General features: G+C 43.6%; 2 protein-coding genes and 1 long non-coding RNA gene across 5 annotated transcripts in view; 2 read left to right on the forward strand and 1 right to left on the reverse strand.

Moving 5' to 3' along the window:
* ATP2C2 (ATPase secretory pathway Ca2+ transporting 2) overlaps positions 1–7,630 on the forward strand; it is a 27,472-nt gene extending 19,842 nt beyond the window's left edge. The window contains exons 17-27 of the mRNA XM_059857453.1: positions 360–516; positions 2,099–2,269; positions 2,601–2,698; positions 2,789–2,839; positions 3,402–3,568; positions 4,422–4,490; positions 4,569–4,685; positions 5,270–5,417; positions 5,979–6,074; positions 6,377–6,518; positions 7,153–7,630. Of these exons, the coding sequence (XP_059713436.1) occupies positions 360–516; positions 2,099–2,269; positions 2,601–2,698; positions 2,789–2,839; positions 3,402–3,568; positions 4,422–4,490; positions 4,569–4,685; positions 5,270–5,417; positions 5,979–6,074; positions 6,377–6,518; positions 7,153–7,265 (1,329 nt within the window). The 3' untranslated portion in view covers positions 7,266–7,630. The remainder of the gene's footprint in view (positions 1–359; positions 517–2,098; positions 2,270–2,600; positions 2,699–2,788; positions 2,840–3,401; positions 3,569–4,421; positions 4,491–4,568; positions 4,686–5,269; positions 5,418–5,978; positions 6,075–6,376; positions 6,519–7,152) is intronic.
* Positions 7,547–20,297, reverse strand: MEAK7 (MTOR associated protein, eak-7 homolog). Of its 2 annotated transcripts, none has more exons than XM_059857454.1 (10): positions 20,050–20,297; positions 19,743–19,858; positions 18,457–18,633; positions 15,695–15,925; positions 15,085–15,229; positions 14,009–14,449; positions 12,712–12,830; positions 11,694–11,873; positions 10,567–10,681; positions 7,547–8,280 (listed from the first exon to the last, which is right to left on the reverse strand). In XM_059857454.1, exons 3-10 carry the CDS (start codon positions 18,622–18,624, stop codon positions 8,252–8,254), a joined length of 1,428 nt encoding a protein of 475 aa, XP_059713437.1. In that variant the 5' UTR covers positions 18,625–18,633; positions 19,743–19,858; positions 20,050–20,297; the 3' UTR covers positions 7,547–8,251. The 2 variants fall into 2 exon arrangements, with proteins under 2 accessions (XP_059713437.1, XP_059713438.1); XM_059857455.1 differs by having other exon boundaries at positions 19,663–19,858.
* Positions 20,298–20,344: 47 nt separating this feature from the next.
* LOC132332820 (uncharacterized) lies at positions 20,345–26,638 on the forward strand. 2 transcript variants are annotated; one of them, XR_009487989.1, is made up of 4 exons: positions 20,345–21,747; positions 22,131–22,760; positions 22,923–23,104; positions 26,445–26,638. It is a non-coding gene; the product is annotated as an uncharacterized LOC132332820 (long non-coding RNA). The 2 variants fall into 2 exon arrangements; XR_009487988.1 differs by lacking the exon at positions 26,445–26,638 and having other exon boundaries at positions 22,923–26,003.
* The last annotated feature ends 685 nt before the right edge of the window (positions 26,639–27,323 follow it).

The raw sequence follows: 27,323 nt of genomic DNA on the forward strand, positions 1-27,323 counted from the left end.
GAGGAGGAAATACTTCTCTTGCAGTGGTTCAAGCAGGAAAATAAAAGCTTTTCAGAGATAGGTCTGGTGTTTGGGAGAAAAGGTTGGCCCTTTATCCCTTACTGGGTTACTGAGTTCATTTTGGCTGATATTATGCTCTGGTTTAAAAACTCACCAATCTTTTCATCACCGTGCTGTCTCTGAGGGCTGAACATGAAAAATGGCCAGAGCAAAAATATCCCATCCTATCCATAATATATGCTCCTGGGCATCTCTTGAAACAGGTAAAAGAGGAAACAGGATCTTTTCTACCTAAAGACTTACTCATTAAAAATGTGCTCCTTTTTTTGGATAAAGTGTATTCTCTCCCTGCTCTCAAGGATCAGGAAGATATTTACTTTATGAAAGGAGCATTTGAAGAAGTTATCCAGCACTGCACTCTGTACAACAGTGGTGGCATCTCGCTGTCACTCACGCCCCAGCAAAAAGCCCTCTACCAGCAGGAGGAGAAGAGGATGGGCTCCTCAGGACTTCGAGGTCAGTCCTTACTGCTCCTCACAGGTTACCTGCCTAAAACTTTCCTGCTCTGTTATGGTTAGGATGGGCAGAGGCTCAGTCCTCACAAAATCATGGAATGGTTTGGGTAGAAGGGATTTTAAAGCTCATCTCATCCCACCCCTGCCATGGGCAGGGACTTTCCACTGTCCCAGGCTGCTCCAAGCCCTGTCCAGCATGGCCTTGGACATTCCAGGATCCAGGGGCAGCCACAGCTGCTCTGGGCACCTGTGCCAGGGCCTGCCCACCCTCCCAGGGAAGAATTTTTCCTAATTTCCAATCTAAGTCTCAAGTTTCACCTTAAAGCCCTCAGTTCTTAGCGTCACTCTCATGGTCTCTTCCCAAGTCTTGTCAGAGTGCCAAGGGCCATGTCTTAGGTCTGCTAGCTGATCTGGGTTTTTGTGCTGGGTTTGGATTAGTGAGTTTGAAAGGAGCTGGAAACAAGCCCTGGAAATGGACTGTTTCTCTTCCTTGGAGATCTGTGATTGTCTGGGACACGCTCTGGGTGCTGCACTGCAGGGCTTTGTGCTGGGCCCAGCACTGCTCTGCCAATTTTTGGTTTTGGAGAGGACAGCAACAAAAGCCGCTTTGGAAGGAGCTCCAAACATGGATTTGGGCACTGAGATTTCTGTTTGAAGCTCAGTTCAATCCTCTGCTAGGCCCCAATCTCTCAATCTCCTGACCCCTGTCAGTGCACAGCCCACAGGAGCTCTCTCCATGTGTCACCTCCTTCAGCACCACCAACATCCTTCCAGAAACATCTCAGATTCCCCACAGGGACACAGACACCATTTCCAGCTCGTAAGGAGATGAGGACAAGCCTTGGCAGCTGGATCTGGAGGATGGTGCAGTTAATGGACAGATTCTCCCACCCTGTGTCTTGTGGTTAGGAGCTCCTGTGCAGCGCTTGATTTACAATATCCAAATTATCTGCCCTCGTGGCAATGGTAAATTACAGCTCTGAGGGGAAGTGATTAACTCAGGCAGCTGCTGCAGCTTTTGATTCCATCATCAAAGCAACGCTGACATGAACCCCTGGCAAAATATCCTTGAGTGATTTAAGAATGATTGAGTGATAACGGGTGTGCACCAGGAACAGAGACAAAATGTTCAGAGCCTGCGTGTTTACATGGTGGGAGTTTCACTGGTTTAACTGAATTTACATGTCACATTTTTAGGCTTTTAAAAAAGTGTAAGTTTTTGCAGGAATGCTGTTGTTTAACTTAGGAGTTTAACAGTGTCTGGTTTAACATAACAGTGTCCAGATTTAATCCATCTGCATTTAGGCAAGACGTGGTAGACAGCTTAAAATTAGAAAGAAAGAAAGAAATCCTAAGAGAAACATGTCAAACAGAAATGCTCTCATTCGGAGAAACTATTATTTAGTGGACTGAATTTTTGTGTCTATACAAGATCTGATTGTAATGACTAAAGATCTGGTTTTAATGACTTTTTCTGCTGGGAAACAGGCAATTTAATATCTTCTCTAAATATTCCTTTCAAAGCACGGAAATACATCATTAACAATTTACTCTTGTTCTCTTTTTCTCCCCTCTTTTGCTAGTACTTGCTTTGGCTTCAGGTCCAGAACTTGGCAAACTAACATTTCTAGGTCTGGTGGGAATAATTGATCCCCCAAGGGCTGGGGTGAGAGAAGCTGTGCAAATCCTCTTTGAGTCTGGTGTGTCAGTGAAGATGATCACTGGAGATGCCCTGGAAACAGCTGTGGCTATAGGTACCAAACTTTGCTGCTCTCCTGGGGGCCTGTGGTGTGTCTGTCACATCAGCCAAGTGTTTTATCCCTTAATAATCAACTTTATCATCGTTTCTGTGTGCTCAGTAGAGGCTTTAAAGGGCACTGAGTTTTTGCTTTTCCATTGAAACAAACATTAAATGGAGTACAGAGCAGCTACAAGCTCTGGGCCAAATTCCAGTAAATTAATTCCACTATTTTAACACCAGAAATGGCAAAATCTCAGTTTTAGCCTCTGAAAAGACACAGATAGCATTGCTAGGAGTATAGAACCCACTGACATTTAGAGTGTAAGTATCTCTTTTCTTTGCAGGACAGAATATTGGTCTCTGCAATGGGAAGCTGAAAGCCATGTCTGGGGAAGAGCTGGACCAACTGGCAGAGGCAGAGCTCTCCTCCACTGTCCAAAATGTAACAGCTTTGATTACATAAAAAACAACCTATTTCCAATAGCTTCCATCTAATACGAGATCATATTTTGTCCTTTTTGCTGTTTTTCAGGTTTCCATTTTCTTCAGAACAAGTCCTAAGCACAAACTAAAAATAATAAAGGTACTAGGAGCCTGTGAAATTCATTGTACACCTCACAAAAACAAGGGGGAGGGAGCCTCAGTTCTCTGGATGATCTGGTCTTCCCCAGCAGCATCAGCTCAAACTAGAGGAGTGTAAAACCCCAGCTAGAGCACTGGCACTGTTTCTCTGAAGGTATTAGGTGTGGAATTGGACTTGATGATCCTTGTGGGTCCTTTCCACCTCAGAATATTCTATGATTTTATGATGTTTCTTGCAAGTCTGGGCTCTGGGCACACACACAAAAAAAAAACAAACTTAGTGAGGTATTAGCAACTACAACATCTGGAGAATTTCTGAGGGTTTTACTCCTCTCTTGTAACTTCTGCTGGAGTTGTGAGATTCACTGTACTCCTGAAAAACCCAATTCTTGGTCTGAGCTTTGTGCTCTGTGTGCTGCCGAGTCCATTTTACCCTCAGAGTCCAACAGAGCTTCCGATCTTTCAATACAAAAAGAGCAAAGCAAACAGTCCAGGCTCTGAAACTGCCAGCATGGCTTGTTCCTGCTCTGGTTTGAGAGCCTCTGAGCTGTCCTCTCCCACAGGCCTTGCAGAGGGCTGGAGCTGTGGTGTCCATGACAGGGGACGGGGTCAACGACGCCGTGGCCCTGAAATCCGCCGATATCGGCATCGCCATGGGACGGGCGGGGACAGACGTCAGCAAGGAGGCTGCCAACATGATCCTCGTGGACGATGACTTCTCAAAAGTCATGTAGGTTTGGAGATTTTCTTACTCTGCAGCTCTTTTCTGGCTGTCTGCTGCAGCAAGCCTGTAGTGTGAGGAGGGCTGGGAATGGAAGTGGAGAGCACCAGGGTGGCTCTGACTTGTCTTTAGTTGTACATATGACAATGACTTTGCTTCCAAGTGGTGCTGACCAAGCCACCTGAAAGCCCTGGCTCCTCTAACTGGGGATCTGAGAGCACCTAAAAGCCTGGGTAGATAGGAGATTTTTTGGTCAGAATTTGGGCTCGGTGATCCTGGAGGTGTTTCCCAACCTTTATGATTCTGTAGCTAACTGGGGATCTGGGAGCACCTAAAAGCCTGGGTAGATCAGAGATTTTTTGGTCAGAATTTGGGCTTGGTGATCCTGGAGGTGTTTTCCAACCTTTATGATTCTGTAGCTAACTGGGGATCTGGGAGCACCTAAAAGCCTGGGTAGATCAGAGATTTTTTGGTCAGAATTTTGGCTCGGTGATCCTGGAGGTCTTTTCCAACCTTTATGATTCTACCTCGTACGCTGCCTCATTCAGGAAGCTCAGAGGAAAAACGTAATTTGCAATGCTCTGTTGGTTCATAACAACAGAGTGGGCAGGGTGAGTATATAAATAGGTCCCAGGCCTGCTTTATGAACCAAAACCTGGCCACGTGACCCAGGCTTTAAGATCTCCTTGTTGATAAAGGAATTGTAACTGAGAAGCTGCACTGACAACCTCCTCCTGAGCTGGGCTCTGAACTTCCTCTGAAATAAGGGCTACAAAAGACAATTGTGTTTTGAGTGTCACAGGGAGCTCAGTATAAACAGTGCGAGTGCTCTTGACTTAATAAAATCCCCTCTTCCTTCCAGGAATGCAATAGAAGAGGGAAAGGGAATATTTTACAACATAAAAAATTTTGTCCGGTTCCAGTTGAGCACGTAAGTTCCTGTTCGCTTCAGCTCCTGTGAAAGCACATTCGGGGTGAGGCCCTGCACAATAATGTTCTGTGCTTGCAGGAGTATTTCAGCTTTGAGCCTAATTACCCTGTCAACAGTGCTCAACCTACCCAACCCACTCAATGCCATGCAGATCTTATGGATCAACATCATCATGGATGGGCCGCCAGCACAGAGGTAGGGAAAAGTCCAATGAGCAAAATAATCCTGGGTTTAATAGGTCTGAATTTGGCCTAGGAACACAAACTGTTGTGATTCCTCATCAATCATCATCAGTGGTTCAAAAAGCTGCACTTCTCTTCCCTCCTGGTCTTGTAAAAATACTTCACATTTACTTGAGATTTTCTATATTTTCCAGGTTTATGGTAGAATCACTTAACTATTCCACTTTTTGACTAGGAATGGCCTGTTATCCTGAAATACCACCAGGGAATAGTGGGGATATGCCCCACAATCACTAGACTTACAAACCATATCCAACTGCTAATTACAACTACAGCTAAATACAATTACAGCTTCCACATAATGGTCACTCTCACTCTGGGGTGCTCTGATGATTTAATGTTATTTTAGCAGCTCGATATGCAAAAAAGACCTTTGCTATCAGTGTCATGGACAAATTTGGGCCTTATGTCACCTTGATTGAATATTCACACTGTGTCCCAAAGAATTGCATCCTCCAGCTCCATCCTGGTTTCTCAGGATGTCCATTTTGGGACCCTGCATTAATTAACACATCCCTCTGCTTCTCTTGGAGGCAGCTTGGGGGTTGAACCTGTTGACAGGGACACCATCAAGCAGCCCCCCCGGTGCATCACAGACACCATCCTCAGCAAATCCCTGATCCTGAAAATCTTCATGTCAGCAATCATCATCATCAGTGGAACCCTCTTTGTCTTCTGGAAGGAGGTGAGGGAAATCTGCACTCGGATCTTGTTTCCATCAGGGCAGTTTCTGAAGGACATGAGAAGGACTTTGTGGAATCCATCCCATGGGGAAGGATCAGTGTGGGCAGAGGGCTGAGAAAACAGGGTCAGCTCCCAGCTCTGCTCCTGCCTCCCTCTTTTACCTCTAATTTGGTCCTTCCAATCCAGAATGGGAAATCTATTACTTAATGTGGCATCAATACTTTAAGGGACTTTTCACCTCCAGCTTTCCATTTTCCCAGCAGAAAATGCCAAGTCCAATGGATTGCTGTTGGTACTTTAAGTTTCAGTAATTTAATTTAGGATGTTCTTTACTCAAAGTCCACATCAGTTTAAGAATTTAAAGTATGGTTGATAAGATCATAAACTTTCAAATTAGCAGAGAGAACTGAATGTTACCTACAATAGCTAGAACTAGATTTACTCCTTTGTTTTACTACCCTTTGATTTCACTGGGCTCATTGACAGGAACATTTAATTCTTCTGTTGAATTGGCATATTTTTGTGAGGTTAAACTAACCCCTGAATTTTTATGTGCTTCCAGAATCCAAAAGGGGGCATAACCCCTCGAACCACAACGATGACTTTCACCTGTTTTGTGTTTTTTGACCTCTTCAATGCCCTGACATGTCGCTCTCAGGTGAGATGGCTCTGTCAGCAGTAATTTCTCGTCTCAAATCACAAACATAAACATTACAATACCAGCATTTTGCATAGTAAGGGTTTTTTTAATGGTATTTTAAGCAGTATGATTTTTATCAACTTTTTATACAGATAAAATTATCCATCACAAGAGCAACTACACTTTCAATTATGTAGCTCTAAGTTAGTGTTTATGTAACTTAAAAAGTAATGGAGATGAAATGTAAAGAAACAGGGTGACATTTAAATCCAACAGAGATTGGGAAAAGCTACTTTTTAAATTTTTTTTCCCTTTTTTAGACAAAGCTGATATTTGAAATCGGCTTTTTCCGAAACCGCATGTTCTTGTATTCCGTGCTTGGGTCATTTTTGGGACAGCTGGCAGTTATCTACATCCCTCCACTACAAAAGATCTTCCAGACAGAGAATTTAGGGGTGTTAGGTAAGTTGCAGAATAAATAAGGGTTTGTTTTGTTTTTTTTTTTTCCTTGAAGTGACTTTAGAAAGCAGATGCCATTCCCAGTTTGCTCTGTTAGCTCCCAACACCTCCTGGTAGGGGAGATCAACCCACAGCTCCAATCTCTGTGTATTTACACAGAGCTGTACCCAAAGAGTAGCAGTAGTTCATATTATCCCAGCTCACATTCTGAATTTTGATTTACTGCACGTAAATGGAGACATGCCAAGATTTTCCAGCTCTGTATGAAGATATTTCTCAGATCATTATGCAGACACTCCCTTTGTAAAGAGCTGGGTTAAACTTCAGTTTCCCAGCTGAAATGGAACACAGATTTTAATTTCAATCAGCAAATTTCACCCTACCACACCGTGTTCCATCTACATTAGGCTGTGTCATAAGCAGGGGACAGGATGATTTCTGATTCTACCCTCCAAGGGGACCATCCCAGCTGTGGGTGACCCTTGTCTGCTGCAGTGGTGTCCCTACCTCTCAGCTGGCAAGGGCACAGCGAGGGCACATGTACCCAGGGGCTCACCAGCCCAACTCCCAGCTGCAGGAAGGCCCTGGGCTTGGATTCCTGCCCAGCTGAGCTCACCTCCTCTCTCTCCTCTCCCAGACCTGCTGTTCCTCACCAGCCTGGCTTCCTCAGTGTTCGTGGTGTCCGAGCTCATCAAACTCTGTGAAAAGCACTGCTGCCCCCCAAAGCACACCAAGGGATGCCACAACTGACTGAGACTGCTCTGAAATGCACCTGGAACACAGCTGTGATCATCCCAACCCATGGCTTTGTGACCCACACATCCTTCCTGAAGGTACTCAAGTGCAGCTGTACCAACAGTCCTTACACCAGAGACTCTTCTACCCCTTCCACGTGAGCTGTCTGCAGAAACCTCTAGAGTGGCTCCTTTTTTAAACCAAGAGCAGGTATATTTTTGTAACACTGATGTGTATTCCAGAAGGCTGAGCTAGTCCCAGACAAAAGAAGAGTTTCACACCTGTACAGAAAAATCTATTGTGCATAAACTGAAATTTTATTTATTTAAATCAAAATCATTTTTATTAATAAAATCTACATTTTAAAATGTTACTGACAAGTATCTGAGTGAGACTCGTCATTTAGACATGTCCCTGAATGTTTCACTAGAAGAATGGAAAAAACCTGCCTTGAAGCATTTCTTTTCCTCCTATCTGTAGTGTTTGTGGATTCCCAGGTACCCAGGCTTGACTCAGCAAGTGGGGAAATTGTGGGGAGCTGTCAACCAGAGCAGGGAGCTGAAGTGCCAACCCTCAGCTGTCAGTTTTTGTACCTGTGTGACTGACAGGAGAAGAAGGGAAGGCTGATCAGACCCAGTGCTCAGCAGAGGATGGATTTAATGGGAAAGGGACTCGCTTCCAAAGAGCCTGAGAACCAAGATGAGTCAGGAACAGAGCAGGGATGTTGGGCTTTGCAGTTGGGCCAAAACTGCACAGAAGAGACTGAGCTCTTCAGATCATAGCTAAGCCCACTGCTGACAAAAGCTTTCTGGACATTTTTAGCTGCATGAGTATAAAGCCCAGATTTCTTAATCATTAGGCTCAGGTTAAAATAAAAATTGAGTCTTTCCCAAGCCCATCTTTTACATTTAAAGAAAATTTTGAATAATCCCATCTGCTGGTTGGATCAGTGGTGTCCTAGTAAATAATGCTTCACTGAGATATTTGATGAAACGCCAGTGTCAGTTTTCTTCTTGCCCCAGCTTAACACCTTCAAAGTGGAGAAAAAGAGTCTCAGACACAAACTTGTCAAAAACCTACAATTTCAGAGGTCACAATGCTATGCTGATAGTCACAAGATGAAGTTCAAACAGGATTATATTTTGGATTCATAATCTAGAAAGAAACAGCTTTACTAATACTCATTAAAAATCAAAGAAAACCTGGCCACTGAAATATTTTTGGTGGAGAGTAGCTTTGTAAAATTCAGGGTTTTTTCTATACCCTTACAGATGGTTTCAGTTCTCAAAAACAAGCTTCTGCCTTGTAATGGAGGGAAAATAAAGCCTAGCAGTTTATTTTACGTTTAACTGCAGAAATTCAACTGTCTCATCCTGTATGCCATCTACACAGGAGTGTTTAATAGGCTTAGTCACTGCTAAGTGAAAAAGACCTCTGAGGCTCATGGTGGGAGTTTGACAGTGTTCAAACAAAAGCTGCTATCACCACACTTACAGACAGCATCATTTACTTACTACTCCTCACATTGTAAAATTTAATATTATTCATATATATAGAGAAAAAAATTATACAAAAGTATCAGTACAATTGTTCTGATGCTATTTCTTTTTTTTCCCTGTGTGTTACAAACTTGGGAGATTATTGGTTTCTCTAAGCAAATACAGCATAAAAGGACATTCTCCCAGGCCTTTCATAGCACTGTCTGTACTGCCACAAAGAGCATGTAAATGCCCCAAGCATTAGTTCAGGTACTCCACAAAACACACAGCTGAGTCCTAGGATACCTGGCTGGAGTGATCTTTTCATGCTCTCCTTTCAATGCTAAATTCATGTTGCTTAATATAATTTTTACAAATGAGATCTACGTTAAGGCACAAGTGCAGATTGTTCAGAATATTCAAATCTGGCTCCCTATGAAAAACAACAGGTGGGGGAAAAATCCCATACAAGAAAACACCAAGGGCAAGCATTTTAAGGAAGGCCACATGAGCAGAAATTATAGCATTCTCCTGTTTTTCTCTAAGCTACAAAGAAGACAAACTCATGCCAGGACAAAGGGGATTGGACATAGTCCTCTTCCTCAGGAGGAGAAAAACTGACAGTCAGAGACACTGATAACCAAACACTTGTTGCTGAGTTAGAAATTACAGCCCCTGGTAGAAATAAATTAGCAAGGTCAAACTAATAATTACTGAGAGATGGGAACTAATTCAAGTAAAAAAAGTCCTGAGTATAAGAGACCTGACAGAACTGGTGCTGACTGGTGAAGAGTCACAAAACAGGGCACAAACCCCAACAACTGCATTTCATGTTGTGGGGATTCTTTTCCAGAATAGAGTAATGATTCATTATGTGGAAATAAAGTGTACAGCAATCTTCTTCAAACATTTTACAGACATAACCCTGATTTTTATTTCTTTCACAAGATATCTGCAGATTCTATTCTCAATTAAGTGTGGCTGCTTCTTACTCAATCTTTTTTACAGCCTGATCTTTTACTCCAGTGTCATGAGGCTACTGAAGAATGTACCTTCTCTAGAGAATTCTGCTGGAGGTATTTTTAGGATAAATATGGTTCCAATGGTTCTGGTTTAAGTTTAAAAAGCAACAGACAAGTTTCTGCAGAAACAGATGAAGTGAGATGCACTAGGGATAGTGCAGTACGATACAACTTGTTGTTGTGTAACATCCTACAGCTCACATGGAATCACCTGCTGAAAATCTGACTTAGAAAGCTTGAAATTTAATGCTTTAACTGAAGCAATGCAGATTTATAGCATCCTTCATATGGCAACACATGGAGAATTCTATGTTCAGCAATGTAAGACATTGTTAGAGTTTGATAGCTTTGCTGACTAATTTCATTGCATGCAAATAAATATGTGCAGTTGAGGTATAAGAGCTTTAATCAGTGCCTTGAACAGGCTTTGTAAATATGTAACTATGTACATATCAATTCTCCAGGAGAGAAAGCCATACTGTCAATAACTTCTGCTGCTTTTAATTCAGTGTGCAGACATAATCTATGGGGAATGAAAGCAGATTCATATTCAGCTGGAGCTCAGCCATGCCTAATGATTATGTCCCCAGTTAATTTTTCTGTCCTCCCCAAACAAAACCCTTCAGGCAGATTAGTGCTTTACACCTAAATATTACACAAGCACAAGGCTTAATCTTTGTCCCAGACAATCAAGGTACATTCATGGGGGGAAAAAAGGAAAAAATATCTTGTCCAAGGAACATCACCAGCACTTGAAGCAAATAAAAGTAAAGTTTTTCATGTTACTGTGGCTCCCTTAGTTCTCATCATCATCACCTTCATCCTCTTCCACGGGCTCCCGCAGACCTTCGCTCTGACGGCTTTTCCCAGCCATTTCCAGCAAGGCCTGAGCCTGAGGATCCACATCCAGGATACTCTTCTTACCTTTTCTCTTCAAAACAAAATAAAATCCAGTCAATTTAAAAGGTCAGGATCAGGCTACAGGGAAGGGACACACTCAAAAGTCTGTAAGTGATGTGGTCTGCAAGCTTGGCACAATGGAGAAGATGTACTTCCAATTTCAAAATTCACAAATGCATCATATTATTTTTACTGCTGTAGCTATATAAAACAGCCATAAACTTTTCCTAAGATGACAGTGAGATATTTCAAGTTTATTTAGGTTACAAGCCATCCAGGACATCCTGGTTAACCCCACCTCAGTCTGAAGTGCTGATGGGAGGTTTTTAAAGAGATCCAGTTACAATTCAACATTTTCTGTAAACAGTTTGCTCTGTTTCTACTTAGAGCTACATGTCCAGTGAAGTCAGGGTAGATGAATTTAGTTTGAAAACAAGTAAAAATTAAAAAGAAATATATTTTAAAACCTCGCCAAACTGTACAGACCAGACAGTTTAATAAAAGAATAAATTGCAGGGATAGAGGAGACTGGAGAGAGGGCTTCTACTCATTCCCAAAAATAAACCATGTGCAGAAAGACTGGCATAAACCTATTCACACAAATTTATGGTAAAACAATAGTAAATTTAAAATTACTGATAAAGAAAGCTTTTGGGTCTCTTCTTGAACCTCAGATTAGACTTTACTTGAGAATTTCTAGTGCTTTTAGAAACTCTGGGTTTTACTGAGCCCTCCAAGGAGGTTCCTCCCAGAGATCATTCCTCAATATCAAAAAGGCCTTCTGAAATTCAAAGTACTGGTATTCTGACTATCACCTCATGGCTCCTGATATTCTTTCTTGTGGCAACCTCAATAATTCCACTACAGTTCTGCTATATGTTGCCACAAAACACATGGCACCACAGGGCCAGGTAAAGAACATGTTATTCACTACAGTGGAGAGAGAGTGTTTAAACAGAAAGCTGCAACCGTGAGCTTTGCATTCACACCATCTGTTCCAACCAGGACACAATTTCACAGGTTCAATTCACAATTTCACCTACCCCTGCACTCTCAGGGGCATCTCCCACTGCCCAGACTTCCATGGCATCCAGTGTAAAATCCTCTTTGGCTGACAGCTGGGGGCTGTTGTAGGTGGTGCAGCGAGGTTTGGCTTTGCTGTGGCCCTTCCCGTAGTCACTGTCTATCCAGAGCCCAAAGTAGCCATGCTGTCCACCCATACCCTGTGGAGAAAACCAGCTCATTAAACACATCCTGCACAGGGAAAACAGACTGGCAACGTCAGGAAACCTGAGAGTAAGCTGCTGTGGTCAGTATTAATGCCACACTTCTGTGGGTAGGTGAAAAAGGGGATGCCCACATCAGTTATTCTTCAATGCAACTAAAAATTTACCTGAGTGATACTGCCCTACCTCTGCACTTCACAGAATACAAACATCTGTCACTTGTGCCAGAAATTAAACTCCTGGCTTTGGTTTATTGACTATTAACAGGTCCATTTCAAACGGAGTGGCAGTGCTTGGGTTTGCTGCCTCCTTTCCATTTAGGAAAGTATCTACAGAAACCAAATAATCAAATAATCAAACAATGTAGTTTGGTGTGGTTCACTTTTTCTAGAGCAAATTAATTCCAGCCTGCTGGAAATTCCCAAAGTTATGGGCACATAATGCTCCAAAACTGTAAAGTATTTCCAGGACAGGTGGTGTGTTGTAGCTCTGTAGAAACTCCTCTGCATCTGGAGAGCTCATCTGTGAACCTGAGTAGGAGTAGCTCCTGCCACTGTCACCACACAGCAGCAGCAGCTACAGGCAGTGTCTGCTCTCTCATCCTGCTGGGATTTCTCCTCCATAATTCCAAAAGCAGTTGCTGTGGCAGGGAGAGCAGCCAGTGGAAGAATCCTCAGTTACACAGATTACTGTTTTGTGCTGCTTCAGGCATGCAAATTTCCTCAGAGAATAACAAGTGAAATAAATCTGCTCTCAGAAAGAAAAAAAAAACACAAAACACTTCCAAACACCAGCCACAAATCCAATTTCCAAATCATCATTTCTGAATACTTACAAGTCCATTTGGCATAGTCTGTTGGCCATGGTTTAAATACATGTAGTGGTCATTGTACCCTGTGTATGTGTATACAGCCAGAGTGGGGAAAACAGAAAACAGAAAGCATCTGTTGTCACCTGCAAACAAAAAAGCACCTCAGGTCAGACAAGAGGTCAAGCAATAACAAATCATTTAGAAAAAATAATTTAAGCTGAATAATTCAAAGACAGCAGCTGCCATCTCAGAAAGCCAGTAGATCTCCCATAAAGTTTTAGATCTATGTTTTATTCTCAGTGAACTCTGTGCAGTCACAAAAATCAATGCAATTACAGGCTCTGACCAAGGGCAGAGTCAGAGGCACCACTAGGACATGATGTCACTATGTCACCTATCCCAGGCTGCATTATATCACCTAAAACTGGCCGACTGACAGATGTGTACAAACTGAATGCAGACATCCCTAGTTCTGACTACACTGATAGATAAATCAGTTCAGAGTCATGATTTAGAGCAATTTTCACCATGCCCAGTTCAGGATTCAGAGGCACCTGTGGTGGGCTGGCCCTGTATGATTTGTATGTTTCTCTATCAGGAAAAAATACAAGGAAAGGGATGTGTTATCAGTGTAAAATAATATTAAACCAACTGATTTTCAAATAGTCATTTAGGATGTGAACTGAGTTTCTAATGCAGCCAGAGTGAGGATTCCCAGCAACACCAAATACCCATGGCCCATGGGTATCTCTTCACAAATCCATCACAAACATTCTTTCCAAAGAGTTCTTCAAAAACCCTCTATTCTCCCTCAAAGTTTTAAGAGAACAAGAAGTTTAGCTTGCCCAAAGAATCCTCTGGCTGGTGGATTTCAGAAGGGGAACAAAGACAATGCAGGCTCAGGTGTTCCTGAGGGAGGACTGCCATCCTGTGGTCAAATTATTTAGACACTAATTCATCATCTGTGCTCTACTTCATTCATTTCCATTTGATTTTCAACCTAAGCAGCTACAAGGCTTGAAAGACTTCCCTGAAAACTTGTTCTGTGGTCAATAAGTCCTGCAATTTTAAAAGTCTTATCAAATAAAAAACTACAAATATTAATCAGCAACATGCCTGACTGCCATGCTAAGAGTAACTTTGCATGTGTTTTATATTCTTTGAAAATTAGTGCTATTTTTGGCACAGAGAAATTCACTTGGAAGAGTAAGAAACACTTTGTGTCATTAAAGGGACAGTATCCATCAAGGGGACAGGATTCTTGTGCCTGCACAAAAACCAGGGAATTTACCAGAGATGCAGGAATAAAAGTGAGTTTTACCTTGAAACTGTGGCTTCACCTCCCAGGAGTGAGATGCAAACCCACCAAAGAGGAAACCATCCAAGTCCCTTATGATCACTATGCAAGGACCTTTGTTCACTATATGTGCACACAGCTGTGAGAAGCTTTCCCCGTGGAGCCTGGAGGAAAATAAGAGCTGCCACTTGTGCTGCATCTCAGCAGGCAGGTGAGAGTTGATGTAGATAATGGCTGGGATGTCAAAGAGACTGACAACTCCTCTTCCCTTGATGCCTTTGCAGTGAGGAACCAGGTTGAGGATGTCATTGGTTTGGTCTGGGAGGGAATGCAGGACGTGGAGGCCTTGCCTGATGACAACACTGAGGAAAACTGAGATCTGGGGAACTCGGTACACCCAGTCCTCAATGACACTTTGGTCAAAACTTGTCTCCAGCAGCTGAGAACCCACGGGTTTTGTCCCATCTGAAGAATAAGACACACAGGGAGAGGAGTAAGTCTCTCTGGAAAATAATCAGGTGATTTGTAAGTGTAAACATAATAGTCCATTATTGTAATGGACAGAAAACCACTAACGAAAGGAGCCAGGAACAGTAAAATGTCAACATTAAACAAATTAAACAAATGCAACCATAGAACTGAGAAACATTTACCTGTGGCATTCTTTGGTTGGGCTGTCATGACTTAGAAACACAGATTTCGAGCTACAACTCATGAAATGTTCTTTACAAGACAGCAAATCTGTTATTACAACAGTGCAAAGATAGATCTATGCTTTATAAAAGAACATAGCCAAATATACAAGATAAATCATATTTAAATAAATATTATTTAGATGCCCATTCCTATCATGTACAAGTCAGGTATTTGTAAAATACACATGTTCCATGACAAACTAGGACTCCAGATCGAATCTCACCTGAATTTAGGGGAGAAAGATGGTAAGGTTAATCAAATAAAATTCCAATGTCATTTTCTAAGCACTAGGTTTGAAATTTTGGTCTCACCCTTAAAATACAAAGACGTGACCTAAAGATAGAAATTCTCATGAGACCACTGATTACACAAGCTCTGGGATAAGCTGAATCAGGGCTGCTTACCTGGAAGCTTCAATTCTGAGAGCAGCTCAGAAGCCAGAGCTTTGACTCCACTCGAAGAATCCCTCGTATTCTCCAAACTCCAACCTTTCAGCTCCTTCCTGTAGCTCAGTACATGGACTACAGATGTGATCAGATCCTCTGTGAACTTAAAAGATTAAAACATCACCATTTTGGTATTTCTTAAGTGAAATTCCCAGAGCTTCAAAGGAATGTCTGAAGATAAAGTCAAGCAGTAGTGATGTTGTAATCCCAAAGGCAGAAACATCCCTTGCCATGTCAAGTCAGGAACTACAGAAACGCTATTTCAGTGTCACAGGCCTTGAAAATAATCCTTTTTCAAGACATTTCATACATGTAACTTCACAAAGCATCTCCATAAAATAGAGAATGAAAGAGGGAGGGGAAGGTAAAGTTTTGCAGTGTAGGAGCTGCTAGTGAATTACTGTTCTGTGATATCTCAAAAGTTGCATAGTTGATCCTGCAACTAAAGCTCTAGAAGGCATTTTACTCAGTTCCCAGAAGCAGCAGCCACACCACAGCCCTTGCTGGCTCTTACCCACAGCCCTGCTCTCTTACTGTGCCCCCAACACACATTTAACTGCTTATTTACCTCTTGGATTTGTCTGCCCTTCAGAGGCCCTCCCGTCTTGGCGATCATTCTCATTATTATGCTAATCTTCTCATCTGCATTCCCTTTTAAGAGGTTTGACATAAAAATTACAAACTGCTCCTTAACAATCTGTTCACTGAGCCCTGCTGATTTGCCAGGCAGGTCAATGCTTTTCATTCCACTGTACAACCGAGCAGTCATTGCCTCTGGCAGGGGCTCCCGGGTGTGTGCCTGCAGTGAGAGAAACAGCAAAGAGCACGTTTGACAAATGAAGAATAACTGATGTGCTCCAGTTAATCTGTGCTGACATACAGTATATAGCATCAGTAATAAAATTTTGTCAAAGAAGTGCTTTGCCAAGAGAAAAACTAAAAATCTCTATTTTTATAGTGATTTTTTTAATGATTTAGGTTGATACTGTTTTTTCTAGAAACACCACGGGCTTCAGAAAAATCAACACTGTAAAGTCTTAATAGGATATTAGCAAAGGGTTTCTAGGTGATAACTCTGGTGCAAAGGTTTACAGCTCTGCCAGTAAAACATTCAAAACTGTGTTTTAATTCTGCTTTCGATAGGGCAGCTCACTTAAAAGCAAAGTGGAGTGTTTTCCATAACTCAGTTTTGGCCTCAAAGTAGTGTTTAACCCCACATGCACATGTAGAAACAATCCTGGAAAACTTCCCCCTGCATAGCAAGTAATTGAAGCACAAATCACCTGATTTTTAAAAAGCATCCCTGGTGTTATGAGAGTCAAAATCAGCACTTATTCATCTGGATTGCATGCTTGGCCCTTTGAATTGAAATCTAGCTGGAATATATCATCACTCATCACAGCTCTGTGGGAAAGATCTGACTCTGGATTCAAAGTGCTCAAGATAATTACAGAGTTTAAAAATAAATAATCTCGAGTACATGCATAAAGAGGAGGTGATTACCCAGTGTCCTCACTGTGCACAGAGGGGTGCTAAGGACCTGACTTGCCTCTTCCACACGGGCTGTAGCTCAGTGGGGACTGTGCTGAAATCAGTGGAGCCCCACCTGCCTAAAAGCCCAACTGCAGCTCCACTCAGGGGAGTTGCTATTGCTGATTCCTGGCTCAATGCCACTCTTGGGAAGCCACCTGGGCTGCTCCTATTTGCTGTTAATGGCTGTTGCTGGGCATGAGAGATCCAACACCCTGAGCTCTGTGCTGCTGGCACTGACGTCAGGGTACAACTCCCATTGATTCCAGCAGCAGCAGCAGCAGAAATAGCAGCCACAGCCTTTCCCATCAGAGTGCTCCACAGTGAGGGAGGGATGCTCACAGGGGTACAGCTGGCTTTGAGAGGCTTTCTAAAAATCCTCCATGAGCCTCAAGTGGGAGAGGCAGCAGGGAACACAACTAAAGCATTATACTCAAGGGTTTTTTACTTCACACTGCTGATTTACCTGCCTACTCCCTACCTAATCCCACCACTTCACTGAGCTGTTTCATTTTGCTTCTAGCTATTCCAAAGAGTAGGCCTGGGGTGTGAAAAAAAGAGGTGTGTAAAAAAGGAATCCTTAATAACCATCTAGCTCACACCTCTGACAGCTCAGAACCCTTGTTTTAAAAAGGCTTCATGAAAATATCAAGAGGTTCCTGCTCCACCTGCTTCCCAAGCTATGCAGTACAGCCTGTCCTGGCCCAGATGCCTGGGGCCTCATCAGTGGTACCAGATTGCTGTTGGATCAAATCTGTCACATCTCAGTCCAGGCATGAGCACTGTCACCTAAAAGGCACAAATGCCACTGCCATTCTCCCTGCACCTACAGGAAGTCTTCCAAAAGATTTTAATTTAAGCTGGCAAACAAAAAGGCAGGAAGGGGAAAGGCAAATGTTCATCAAAGATCACACTGATCTGGGGCAAAGCTAGAATGAGAACTTCTGCCAGGTCCCAAACAATTAACAGGCACCAAGGACAATGGATGAACTAGTGCTGAAAAACCAGGCAGCAGGAACATCATTTCCAAACTTGGTGTTCCAAAAAATGGTGACAGCTCACAAACAGCCAGGCTGCAGGAAGGCTGAAGCTGGTCTGTATGCACAGGCATTGCTGAACACCTTAAAATAACCTGCTGCTTTCAATGAGCTTTAATTTGACTCCATTATCTGTGTAACATATATCAAACTACACTTTACCATCACATTCATTTGGCCACTTAGTTCCTGACTAGCTGAAGTTATTAAGGAACCCAATGACTCATTTTTCTCTTTTCTTGATTAGAAAATGAATGCAAAGTTAATCAGAAGCATAATGCATGGTAATTAGCTAAAACAGGGAGCCACAGCTTAATCAAGTCAAATTGAATTCTCTCCTTTTAGTACAAGTGAAGAGATTAGAGACAGTGATACGTCAAGGGAGACAGGCATAACCAAATAAAAATTGACTTTGTGACAGTTTCTCAAGACAATCTGTAAATGATCCCACACTACAGACTCCAGGGGTAAAAATATTCTTCCCATTTTTCAGGTCTCTGTGAAAATATTTCCATACACCCCAACTTACCACAGAATTAGGAAAACTGCAAATGGACCCAAAACTGCAATTTAAGAGTTAAATGCAAACCTGAAAGTCACTACTCTGGTTAAACTGTAAGACAAAAGACATCCTGCCCCAATATATGAAAATTTAAACTGAGATGAGCAATCCTTAAAAAATACCACATCTTTATAGTTTATTTCTGGAATTCTGTTCAATGCATTACATCCCAGATATATAATGAATAACAGACTGCCTTGCCTGTAGTGCTGCCAGAGTCACAGTTTTCTTTGCAGCTTTGGCATTTTTTGCTCCAGATGAGCCACTGGATCCTGATAAGGTGTCAAACAGTCCATCAATGTCAGACTGCTCCTCAGGAAGAAATCTGGAAAGGTGATTCTGATAGGCATTGCTTTCAGCATTCCCCATCTTTTCAACCTGAAGCAAAGAGAAAAAAAATTAAAAGAAACATGAAACACAGAAAGTTATCACGAGGGCCATGAAAGACACATCAAACAGACTGACATACGAGTGCAAGCTTTACAAGAAGAGCAAATTAGCACCCTCACAGGAAATTATTAAAACTGCTGTTTAGTCTCTGTATTCACCAAGGCTCAATGAACCTGGAGAACATCTGTGAACAGTGACTGTGCTTTAAATGCTGACAGTCTGACAGCTCTTGGCTAAAACCACCCTGGCCACCAATGCCAACCTCAGTCAAGTCTCTATCAAATGGAAAAACCAATATGATCTAACAGTAAAATTAGTTTACATAAAGTGACTGTGAGTTTGACAGCTGGGTTAGATCCCTAACATGAAGGGAAAGCCTGATAATGGATTTGTTATGACAGATTATGCTGCATCTTTCTGGTGCATTAATGGACTGAACCTAAGTTTGCCAATATGATGCGGTACTAAAACAGCATCACTGCAAAGTCTCTGAAAATCACATAAGAGTGGGTTTTTTCATGGACACACTATAAAAATAATTTGAAACAAAGGAACAAAACCAATTAGGAACACAACTCAAGACCCATTAAAAACACAAATATTTTTATGAAACAAATCAATCATTGGGAGTTGGTACCCACAAAATTAAAGCTGGCGCTGGGGGGCGTTGGTTTGGGGGTTTCTTTGTTTGTTTTATACTTTTAGTGGTACAACTATTTCTCTCAAAGTCCCAGGAGTCGCCTGCATTACAGATTGATTTTTAGTGTTGTCTGGGCCATGTGCTCTGCCCTTCTCCTTGGAGCAGCACAGCACAGACCTAACAACGCCCAAAGCCCCAAACTCCACCATGACCACAGTGACGGCCACCACTGCCAACAGCCTTCCCCCTGCCTGGGGACGACACGAGCCTGGGGTGACAATATGAAAAATATCAGATATGGAACAAAAACATCATTTTGCAGGACTTTTTTCTGCAAATTCCATGTCCTTCCTGACACTTCTCCTGTGTAAACGAACCTATCGCGCAGCCCTTCAGCCTCTTCTGAAGGACACACTGTTGAGCCCAATGCAGTATTCCTGTCGTTAACTTTGGTTACCGTAGACAAGAAGCCGGGTTGTGGCTGCTTCACCTTCGGGCCTAAAGCCTTGTTTGCCTGAAGGAAGATGCCGATCGTGCGGTAAACACCGAGGGGTGAATGGAAACCACTGTAACCTAAAAAACAGACCGTGGACATGTCGTTAAATTAAGCAGCGAACCGCTGGCGAAAAGGGGGCTTTGAAGGGTTTATTCCCGGTGTGCCCAGCTCAGCTCAGCCCTGCCCATCCTCCGCAGCCGGTGGTAGCAGCTCCCGCCCCATCCCGGTGACGAGGCGAGGCGGAGCCCCCCGCCCGCCCCTCGCTTACCGGCACGGCGGGCCGGCCCAGGTGGGCTCCGGGCTGTGACACCGGCCCGGCCCTCGATAGCCCCCGATGGGCCCCGCGCTGTGACACCGGCCGGGGTCTCGATAGCCCCCGATGGGCCCCGCGCTGTGACACCGGCCGGGGTCTCGATAGCCCCCGATGGGCCCCGCGCTGTGACACCGGCCGGGGCCTCGATAGCCCCCGATGGGCCCCGCGCTGTGGCACCAGCCAGGGCCCGGCCGGCGCCATCCGGCACCTCCGCCTGCACGGCCGGGGCGGAGCGCGGGGCTGGCCCTCGGCCACGGGGAGGGCCGGGCGGAGCGAGGTAGGCAGGGAAGGGATGGAGGAAGGCAGCGAGAGAGGAAGGCCGAGAAGGGGTGGAGGAAGTGGAGGAAGTCAGGGAAGAGTTGGAGGAAGGCAGGGAAAACGAGGAGCAGCGGTGTTGCCCCCGCGATCCGGAGAGGACAGGCGGGCGGTGCCTCAGCCCGCAGTGGAGGCAGCCGGAGAGCTCCGGACACAGCGAGATCGCGGCCACCCCGCCTCCATCAGGGCTTCCTCAGCCTTGAGGGGACCCTTCTCTTTAAGGGAACGCTTTTCCCTGAGGAAACTCTCCTTTTTGAGCGGACACTTCCCTCCTTTTTGAGGGAGCCCTCCGCCCTGAGGAAGGCCTCCATTTTGAGGGGACCGTCCACCCTTTTCCCTGGAGATAATCTCCTTTAGGAAACCGCCCTCCCTGAGGAGACCCTGCTTTTCCAGGGAGCCCTTTTCCCTGAGGGGACCCTGTTTTTCCAGGAAAACCTCTTCCCTGAGGAGACCCTGCTTTTCTAGGAACCCTTTTCCCTGAGGAGACCCTGCTTTTCCAGGAACCCTCCTCCCTGAGGAGACCCTTCTTCCTGAGGCATCCCTTTTCCCTCACCCTCCCTGGCCCTAAAAAGTGTTTCAAAAAGTGTAAAATTTCAGAGCTGTAGCTGGTACACAGCAACCACCCCACGCAGGGCTGAGGTGCCAGGTGCCCTGTGCTGATGCTCATCCTAAAAAGTATCCTGGGAAGGTTCCAGAAAGGTCTATGGGTGAAGGTGTTGCTGGCCCTGATCTGTGCTGGAAACAGCTCATGGCCTTTGGGAAGGGAAAAGCTGGGTGTGCCTGTGTGTAGTAAATACACACACACAGGTCACTTTCAGGGTAAATGCTCCAGCTCTGGTCAGTTTCAATGGCAGCGGGGACTGGAGGGAGAGCACAACAATTTTTCAATGAATAGGTTCAGTTTCTGTCTCCTGACTGGCAAAATCATGCTGGTGTGAGGCTGAGAGGTAAAAAGGCTGTGCATGGGCTAAGGGACAAATGCAAGGTGACAGGGACTGGCCATGCCTTCAGTCAGACACGTGAAGACTTGGGAGAAAAAATTATAACCTCAGTGGTTGCAAAACCCTGGTCCCACAACTCTTTTTTTGTTTCCAGGTGGCAACCTTTCATCCCATTTGCATTATTCTCCTGGTTCTTTCAGCTACAGGGTTTGGTTCCTGCAGCAGACCAAGGCCTTCACATTCAGAACAGTAACACCATTTTTGTCCATGCTTTGTCTGACTCTGGTTGATTTTCTTGCAGCCTGAAGCCTCCTTCTCCTTTCAGATTGGGAGAGATGAGCAAATTCACACAAGTCTGGTATTGTGAGTGTCCCTGCAACAAGGTACCATGGAACAGGTTAGCAGCTTTGGCATTTAACTTTTAATCATGGTCTGATCAGTGTGTTTTTAACAGAAAGCAGAAATGTACAAACGAAGAGAATTTAGGTGGAAAAAAATAGTTTCCCAGACAAGTTAATAATGTCCCATCTCTGGAAGTTTTCAAGACCAGGTTGGATGGGGCTTGGAGCACTCTGAGCTAGTGAAAGGTGTTCCTGCCCATGGCAGGGGTTGGAATGAGATGAGCTTTAAGGTCCTTTCCAGCACAACCCAATCTGTGATTCTGTCTGCACTAACCATGGCAGAGCTCCCACTGTTTTGCTCTTTTGCAAGAATGAGTAAAAATCTTGATGAAGTTAAACCACACTTTTTAATTGTGGGGTGTGTTTTTAACCTTCACAGGTGCAAAATTTCATAAAAACCTGTAGAATAATCTTCCTGTTGCCAGCTCAGAAACAGATTGACCAGAATTCCAGGGTGGATGCTGTTTCAGACTCTCTCTGATCGCCGCTTGAGGCACAGGAGTTACCCATCTCCTTCAGCAGGGTCAGGACATAGTAAAGTAAAAATTAAATAATTTATAGCATGTTCCTATGATATGAACGCAGCCTGGGCTAGTGGAAAGTGTCCCTGCCCGTAGCAGTGTCGAGATGACCATTTTGACTCAAAACAGCTCGAAACATTCCAGGATTCAATGACATTCCTCTGGAAACTGCTGGAGATGTCTTTGCCCACACGATGGCATCGCATGTTTAGGAAGTTCCCCACACTGAGACCTCAGCGCCGCTCCGAGCGGGTTTGGATTCCCCCGTTTGCACACTGTGTGTTGGAAGTAAAACCTGTGTAATAAACTGGTTTATCCCTTTCCTGTTCACTCTGCGTAATGACTGTGAGGACAAAACTCGGATCTTGGTGGAAATCCCTCCCTGGGCTACATGAGCAGGTTCTGGAAAAAGTCTGCTGTGTGTTTGGTTTCCATCCGTGTTAATGAACTTCCAGATGATGCTCATGGAGAAAAGTGAACCGTGCACAGTAAGAAAAAACAGTTTTTTCATTCAAGTTAACTTTTTCTTCTTTAATTTATTTTTAAAGGTTAGTGTTTCTGTGGATGCATTGCTTCACATGCAAATGGATTTTTACTTTTTTTTTTTTTTTTTTTTTTGGTTGTGTTTCATATTTTATCTTTTTCTGTAGGACCTCTTTTCAGTCTGGAAATTTGACGAGACTTGAGATTCTAGACTTATGGACCTTGCACTCAGACTGACAACCAGCCAGCTAATTCTGATTGACCAGTATCATCCTCACAAAGAAATGATGATTTCAAGACCCTTTTTCTCCAGCTACTGAGCTCAGTGTCAGTCAAAAGCTACTGAAAGGTACCTGGCCTGGTTTAACTCCAATTTATCCTCTTTTGTTCAAGCCTTGGCCGTTTGTGACAGAGCTGACTGTGAGCTGTGGGTTTGCCTGCCCTGCCCCTCAATCTAACCTGAGCTTCCTGCTGCTCCTGGATGGAGTTTTGTCACTCGTCTGTGACATTAGGCTGTAAACTCCAGCTCTTAAAGCCAGGAGATACTCACACTAAATCGCACAGATTATGCTCCTGCTGAGGGAATTTCCAGGTCAGAGGCTAACCACCCTTCAACACCTGTTCTTTGCGCCGCGGAGAGTGTAAAAAGTCAAGCTGGAAACCTGGTGCATAAGGGCAGCAATTCGCAGCTCTCCTTAAATCAGTCGTCACTTCCTGATGTGTATTTTCAGCTACTCAGCAGAGCTGGTGAAGTGTCTTGAGTGCTTTGTCTCTGCCAGTCGGAGAGAGAGAATACACTAAGATGCCTTTTAAGGACATTCAAGAATATACTGGGGTATAAAAAAGAGGAAAAACACACAAGAAGGTTCTATAAACAATTGTGGCTAATTTTGTGAACTGGTGTTAGGTGTGTGTTTGATTGCAGAGTGAAAAAAACAAAACTACAAAACCCCAAACTATTTATTTAAAAGACTATATATTTTTGACTTTAATAAAATGAAGTAGATTTGGTTTTATTAGTTTGCCAAGACCACAGAACATTTAGATGACCTTAGTTCCAGGTAATCCTCAGTTCAAGTCTCTTAGTTCAAGTCTCCTTCAGTTAAAATAAATAATTTCAAGATAACAGAATATTTGAATGCATTTATATCTAGCACATCTGTTTTACCTCAGTTATCTTTTAGTTTCTTTTAAATTATTTTTTTCTCCTGAGTTGGAACAGAGAAATTTTGCAGCTGATTAGTCTTGTATACATATGTTAAAGTTGTTACTCTCTGGTGTCAGTGACTCAGAACCATTCTGATTCACCTTTGATATGATTCATACCTCGCGCTGAGTTCTCACTGAAGGCCAGCTGAGAAAGGGACCCTGCTGTGCCAAAGACTGTGCAGACAGACAGGATTTCTGCTCCAAAGAGCTTATAATTAGCTGCACTCACACATGCAATGAGCAGAACTCCAGCCCTCTCAGCCACAAGCATCTGACAACTCCAAAAATGGCATTATCACACCGGAGGCACTTTTCAGCAGGGTGTTTTGGGGGTATGTTCACCTCCTGGGTAAGAGAGATTGGGACTCCAGGTCCAAATAAGCCATTCAGTTTGAAGCCTCTTGCAGCCTGGAGTGTAGATAAGCCCTGCTGCAAGTCACATGGAGGAAACATAGCTGATGCTTTTCACTTCCCACGTATTACTCAGCATTTCAGTTACATTGTATTGCAGAACTCTGCCCTTTGCAAAAAAGGTCACATTTGAGTTAAGAGAGTTAAATTATAAAAGACCCTTTCCATGTTTTAGGGTCTAGAGAACAGAAAAGTCATTTCACCCTTTTAATGCCATTAGGCTCAGTGTTTCCTGTTTTGATGGACATGTGAAGTTTCACAAGGCATCTGCAGTCACAGTGAAATCTTGCAATGGTGGCATTAGATGAAACTAGTTGTGGGCTTGGCCCTCTGATCATCTGTAGGGTGACCTCAGCACAAAATTCTTTTGACTTTAAAAGGTATCCTCCAAACCTACCCCACATATCCTTTTGTATCCGTGCTGTTCAACTCTGCCTGTAACTGGCTGCTATAGGAGCTGTAACTTCACAGCTTCTCACCTGATTTGCCTTCGGGTTTTTGTAGGATTGCCATATAAGGGTAAAAGACAGTCTGACTCTCACCCAAACTGAGTCCTTAGGTAGTCACAAAGGAAGTTCTGGGTTTTGCAAGTCTTGGTACTTCCCTTTACAAACCCCTCTGCCTGCTGGTAACCAACTCTTCTATAAAAGGAGAAAGGGTGCAGTGAACACATGAATCTGATTATTGGGGTTGGAACTAAGTGATGTTTAAGGTCACCTCCAAACCATTCTCTGATTCTGTGGTTGTGGGTAGAGACTAGAACATGCAGTATTTTAGAATATGTACTTACAGGTGGGATAACATTAATATAAACCACAGCCAATTTAACAAGGCAAACAATCCTTAACAAGAGAACCTCTTCCGCCAAATATGCAACCTCTGATGCTGAGAAACCCTACACAGCCCCTTTTGTTTAATTTCTGCTTAACCCAGGCCTAGTTTGAATTAAATTCCAGATTACTTACTGCATTACCCAACTCTTTTGTTTTGTTTGTAATCTGTGTTTAGTGAAAACTGTAGAGGAATACAACAAGCCTGTATCTGAGTAAAGGAATCAAGTGGTAGAATTCTGAATATCAACAGTCTTTGCTTCTCTTTTTTTGTTTGGTTGGTTTAATTTCAGTTTTTTTTCATTTACAGGCTGCTTTCTATGAAGGAATTTTAGAATTTGTTAGGGTATTTTCTCCAATGAGGAAGTCTTCCATAGAAAATACATAACTTTAGTTGTTTCCATATATAGTACTGCAGGATGGAGAGCAGAGGATGCAGATGGAAACAGAAGGTCTCATTTCCTCAGAACACAGCTTAATTCCCTCTATTTCAGTTGTAGTGTGGGCAGCACTACACACAGTAACACTGTGGCCCAGACTTCTTGTTCTGTTTGTGAGCGGGGGATCACCTCACAGGGTGTTATCACAATTGTCTCCTTGGGGTCAGACTGTTTGGTCTGCCGAGCCCAAATCCTGGAAGTGCCACCGCCATCAGAAACAATGAGGTGCAAACAGAGTGAAAAACATCAAACAATTTTAGAGCACTGAGTGTGGCTAACAAAAACATGTTTGAGTACCAGATGGGAAAGTTCTGGTAACATTCCTGAACTCATTTTCACTCTTGTTCACCTCTTTAATGCATGCAGACTCTTTCTCCAAACAGTGGGAGAAAACCCCTTGAAACATCCTAGATTTGTGAGGGAAGGCTTTTTCTGCAGGGCAGCTGTGTTTCTTGGCAGTGTGCAGTATTGACACCCACCATGCAACAAGAAACCAGTGTTTTGTCCTCTGTTGTATGGAAAACCCTTAAGTTTTGAAAAAGTGATGGAAACATGATCATGGCTTGTGATGTCAAGAGCCATTGAGTAAACAAATAAATTTCTTGCAGTTTCAGAGGTTTGTACAAGTGTCATTGCCCTGCTTTGTTACGTGCAGCTCCTTTTCCCACGCAGCTTCTTCCCTTCCACCTGGGCTGGATTTGATCTGTTCATTCTTTGTTCTTCTTCTTGTTGTTTGTGCAGCACAGTTTGTTTTCCACTGTAACTCATCTTTTTGACTGCTTCCCATATTTCTGTCCAGGTGTGGCGTGTGTCTCTCAGAGTCCAAAGTCTTTGGTTACCTTTCACAAAGTGACCCAGAGCCCACGATGGGATGGTTATTGCCCAGAACAAAAGCAATGCAGGTTGTGGGAGCACCCAGTTGTTGCTGACTGCTCAGTGTTGGGATCTCTGCTCCAAGAGTCCAGGAAAAGGTGAGACACCAGATCAAAGTGTGGGAGAGGAAGCTGTTCCTGCCTCATGCCTTTCCCAGGAGTGTATGTGTATATATATATCATGTCCTTGTACATCTCAGCTTTGCCAAATTGCTCCTGTCAGTTCCAGGTTGGTTTTTTCAAAGTTTGGGCCATAAAAGCCTGGTTCTAGAGCAGCTTCCTGTGTCATCCAGCTGGATGGAGTTTTGTCACTTGCCTGTGACATTAGGCTGTACACTGCAGGGTAACCAGCTCTTAAAGCCACAAGATACTCACACTTAATCACACAGATTATGCTCCTGCTGAGGGAATTTGCAGGTAAGAGGCTAACCAGCCTTTCAACACCTGTTCTTTGCACTAAGAGTGTAAAAAGTAAGCTGGAAACCTGGTGCATAAGGGCAGCTGGATCCTGTGTGATCCAGCAGCTTCCTGTGTGATCCAGCTGCAGTGCCTGCTGGAGCCATGAGCTGTGGGAGGACGTTAGGGCAATAAGCTGCTTCCATCTCAGTGTTTATTCCATGTCTGGGTACTCCAGTACCTTCATTAAACACGTGTGGCAGATGTGTGCCCCAGAGATGCTCTCCAGAGCAGAACACAGCAGCTTTCTCTGTGTTTTCTGTTTTCAAGTTGTACTTTATCACAGGAGAGGGAAACAATCATTATCAACAAGCAGTCTTAAAGTGCAAATCCACCTCTTCTGCCCAGTA

The sequence above is a fragment of the Haemorhous mexicanus genome, chromosome 12 (assembly GCF_027477595.1).
Source record: "Haemorhous mexicanus isolate bHaeMex1 chromosome 12, bHaeMex1.pri, whole genome shotgun sequence".
NCBI lineage: Eukaryota > Metazoa > Chordata > Aves > Passeriformes > Fringillidae > Haemorhous > Haemorhous mexicanus.

What these genes read in the sequence shown, in the direction of transcription:
- MEAK7 (XM_059857454.1), bottom strand. Translation starts at nt 18,624, where the DNA reads ATGGGGAATGCTGAAAGCAATGCCTATCAGAATCACCTTTCCAGATTT. An exon ending in CTCAGAATTGAAGCTTCCAG is followed by an intron (nt 14,450 to 15,084) that starts GTAAGCAGCCCT and finishes CTTATTCTTCAG; the next exon opens with ATGGGACAAAACCCGTGGGT. An exon ending in ATGCCCCTGAGAGTGCAGGG is followed by an intron (nt 10,682 to 11,693) that starts GTAGGTGAAATT and finishes TTTGTTTTGAAG; the next exon opens with AGAAAAGGTAAGAAGAGTAT.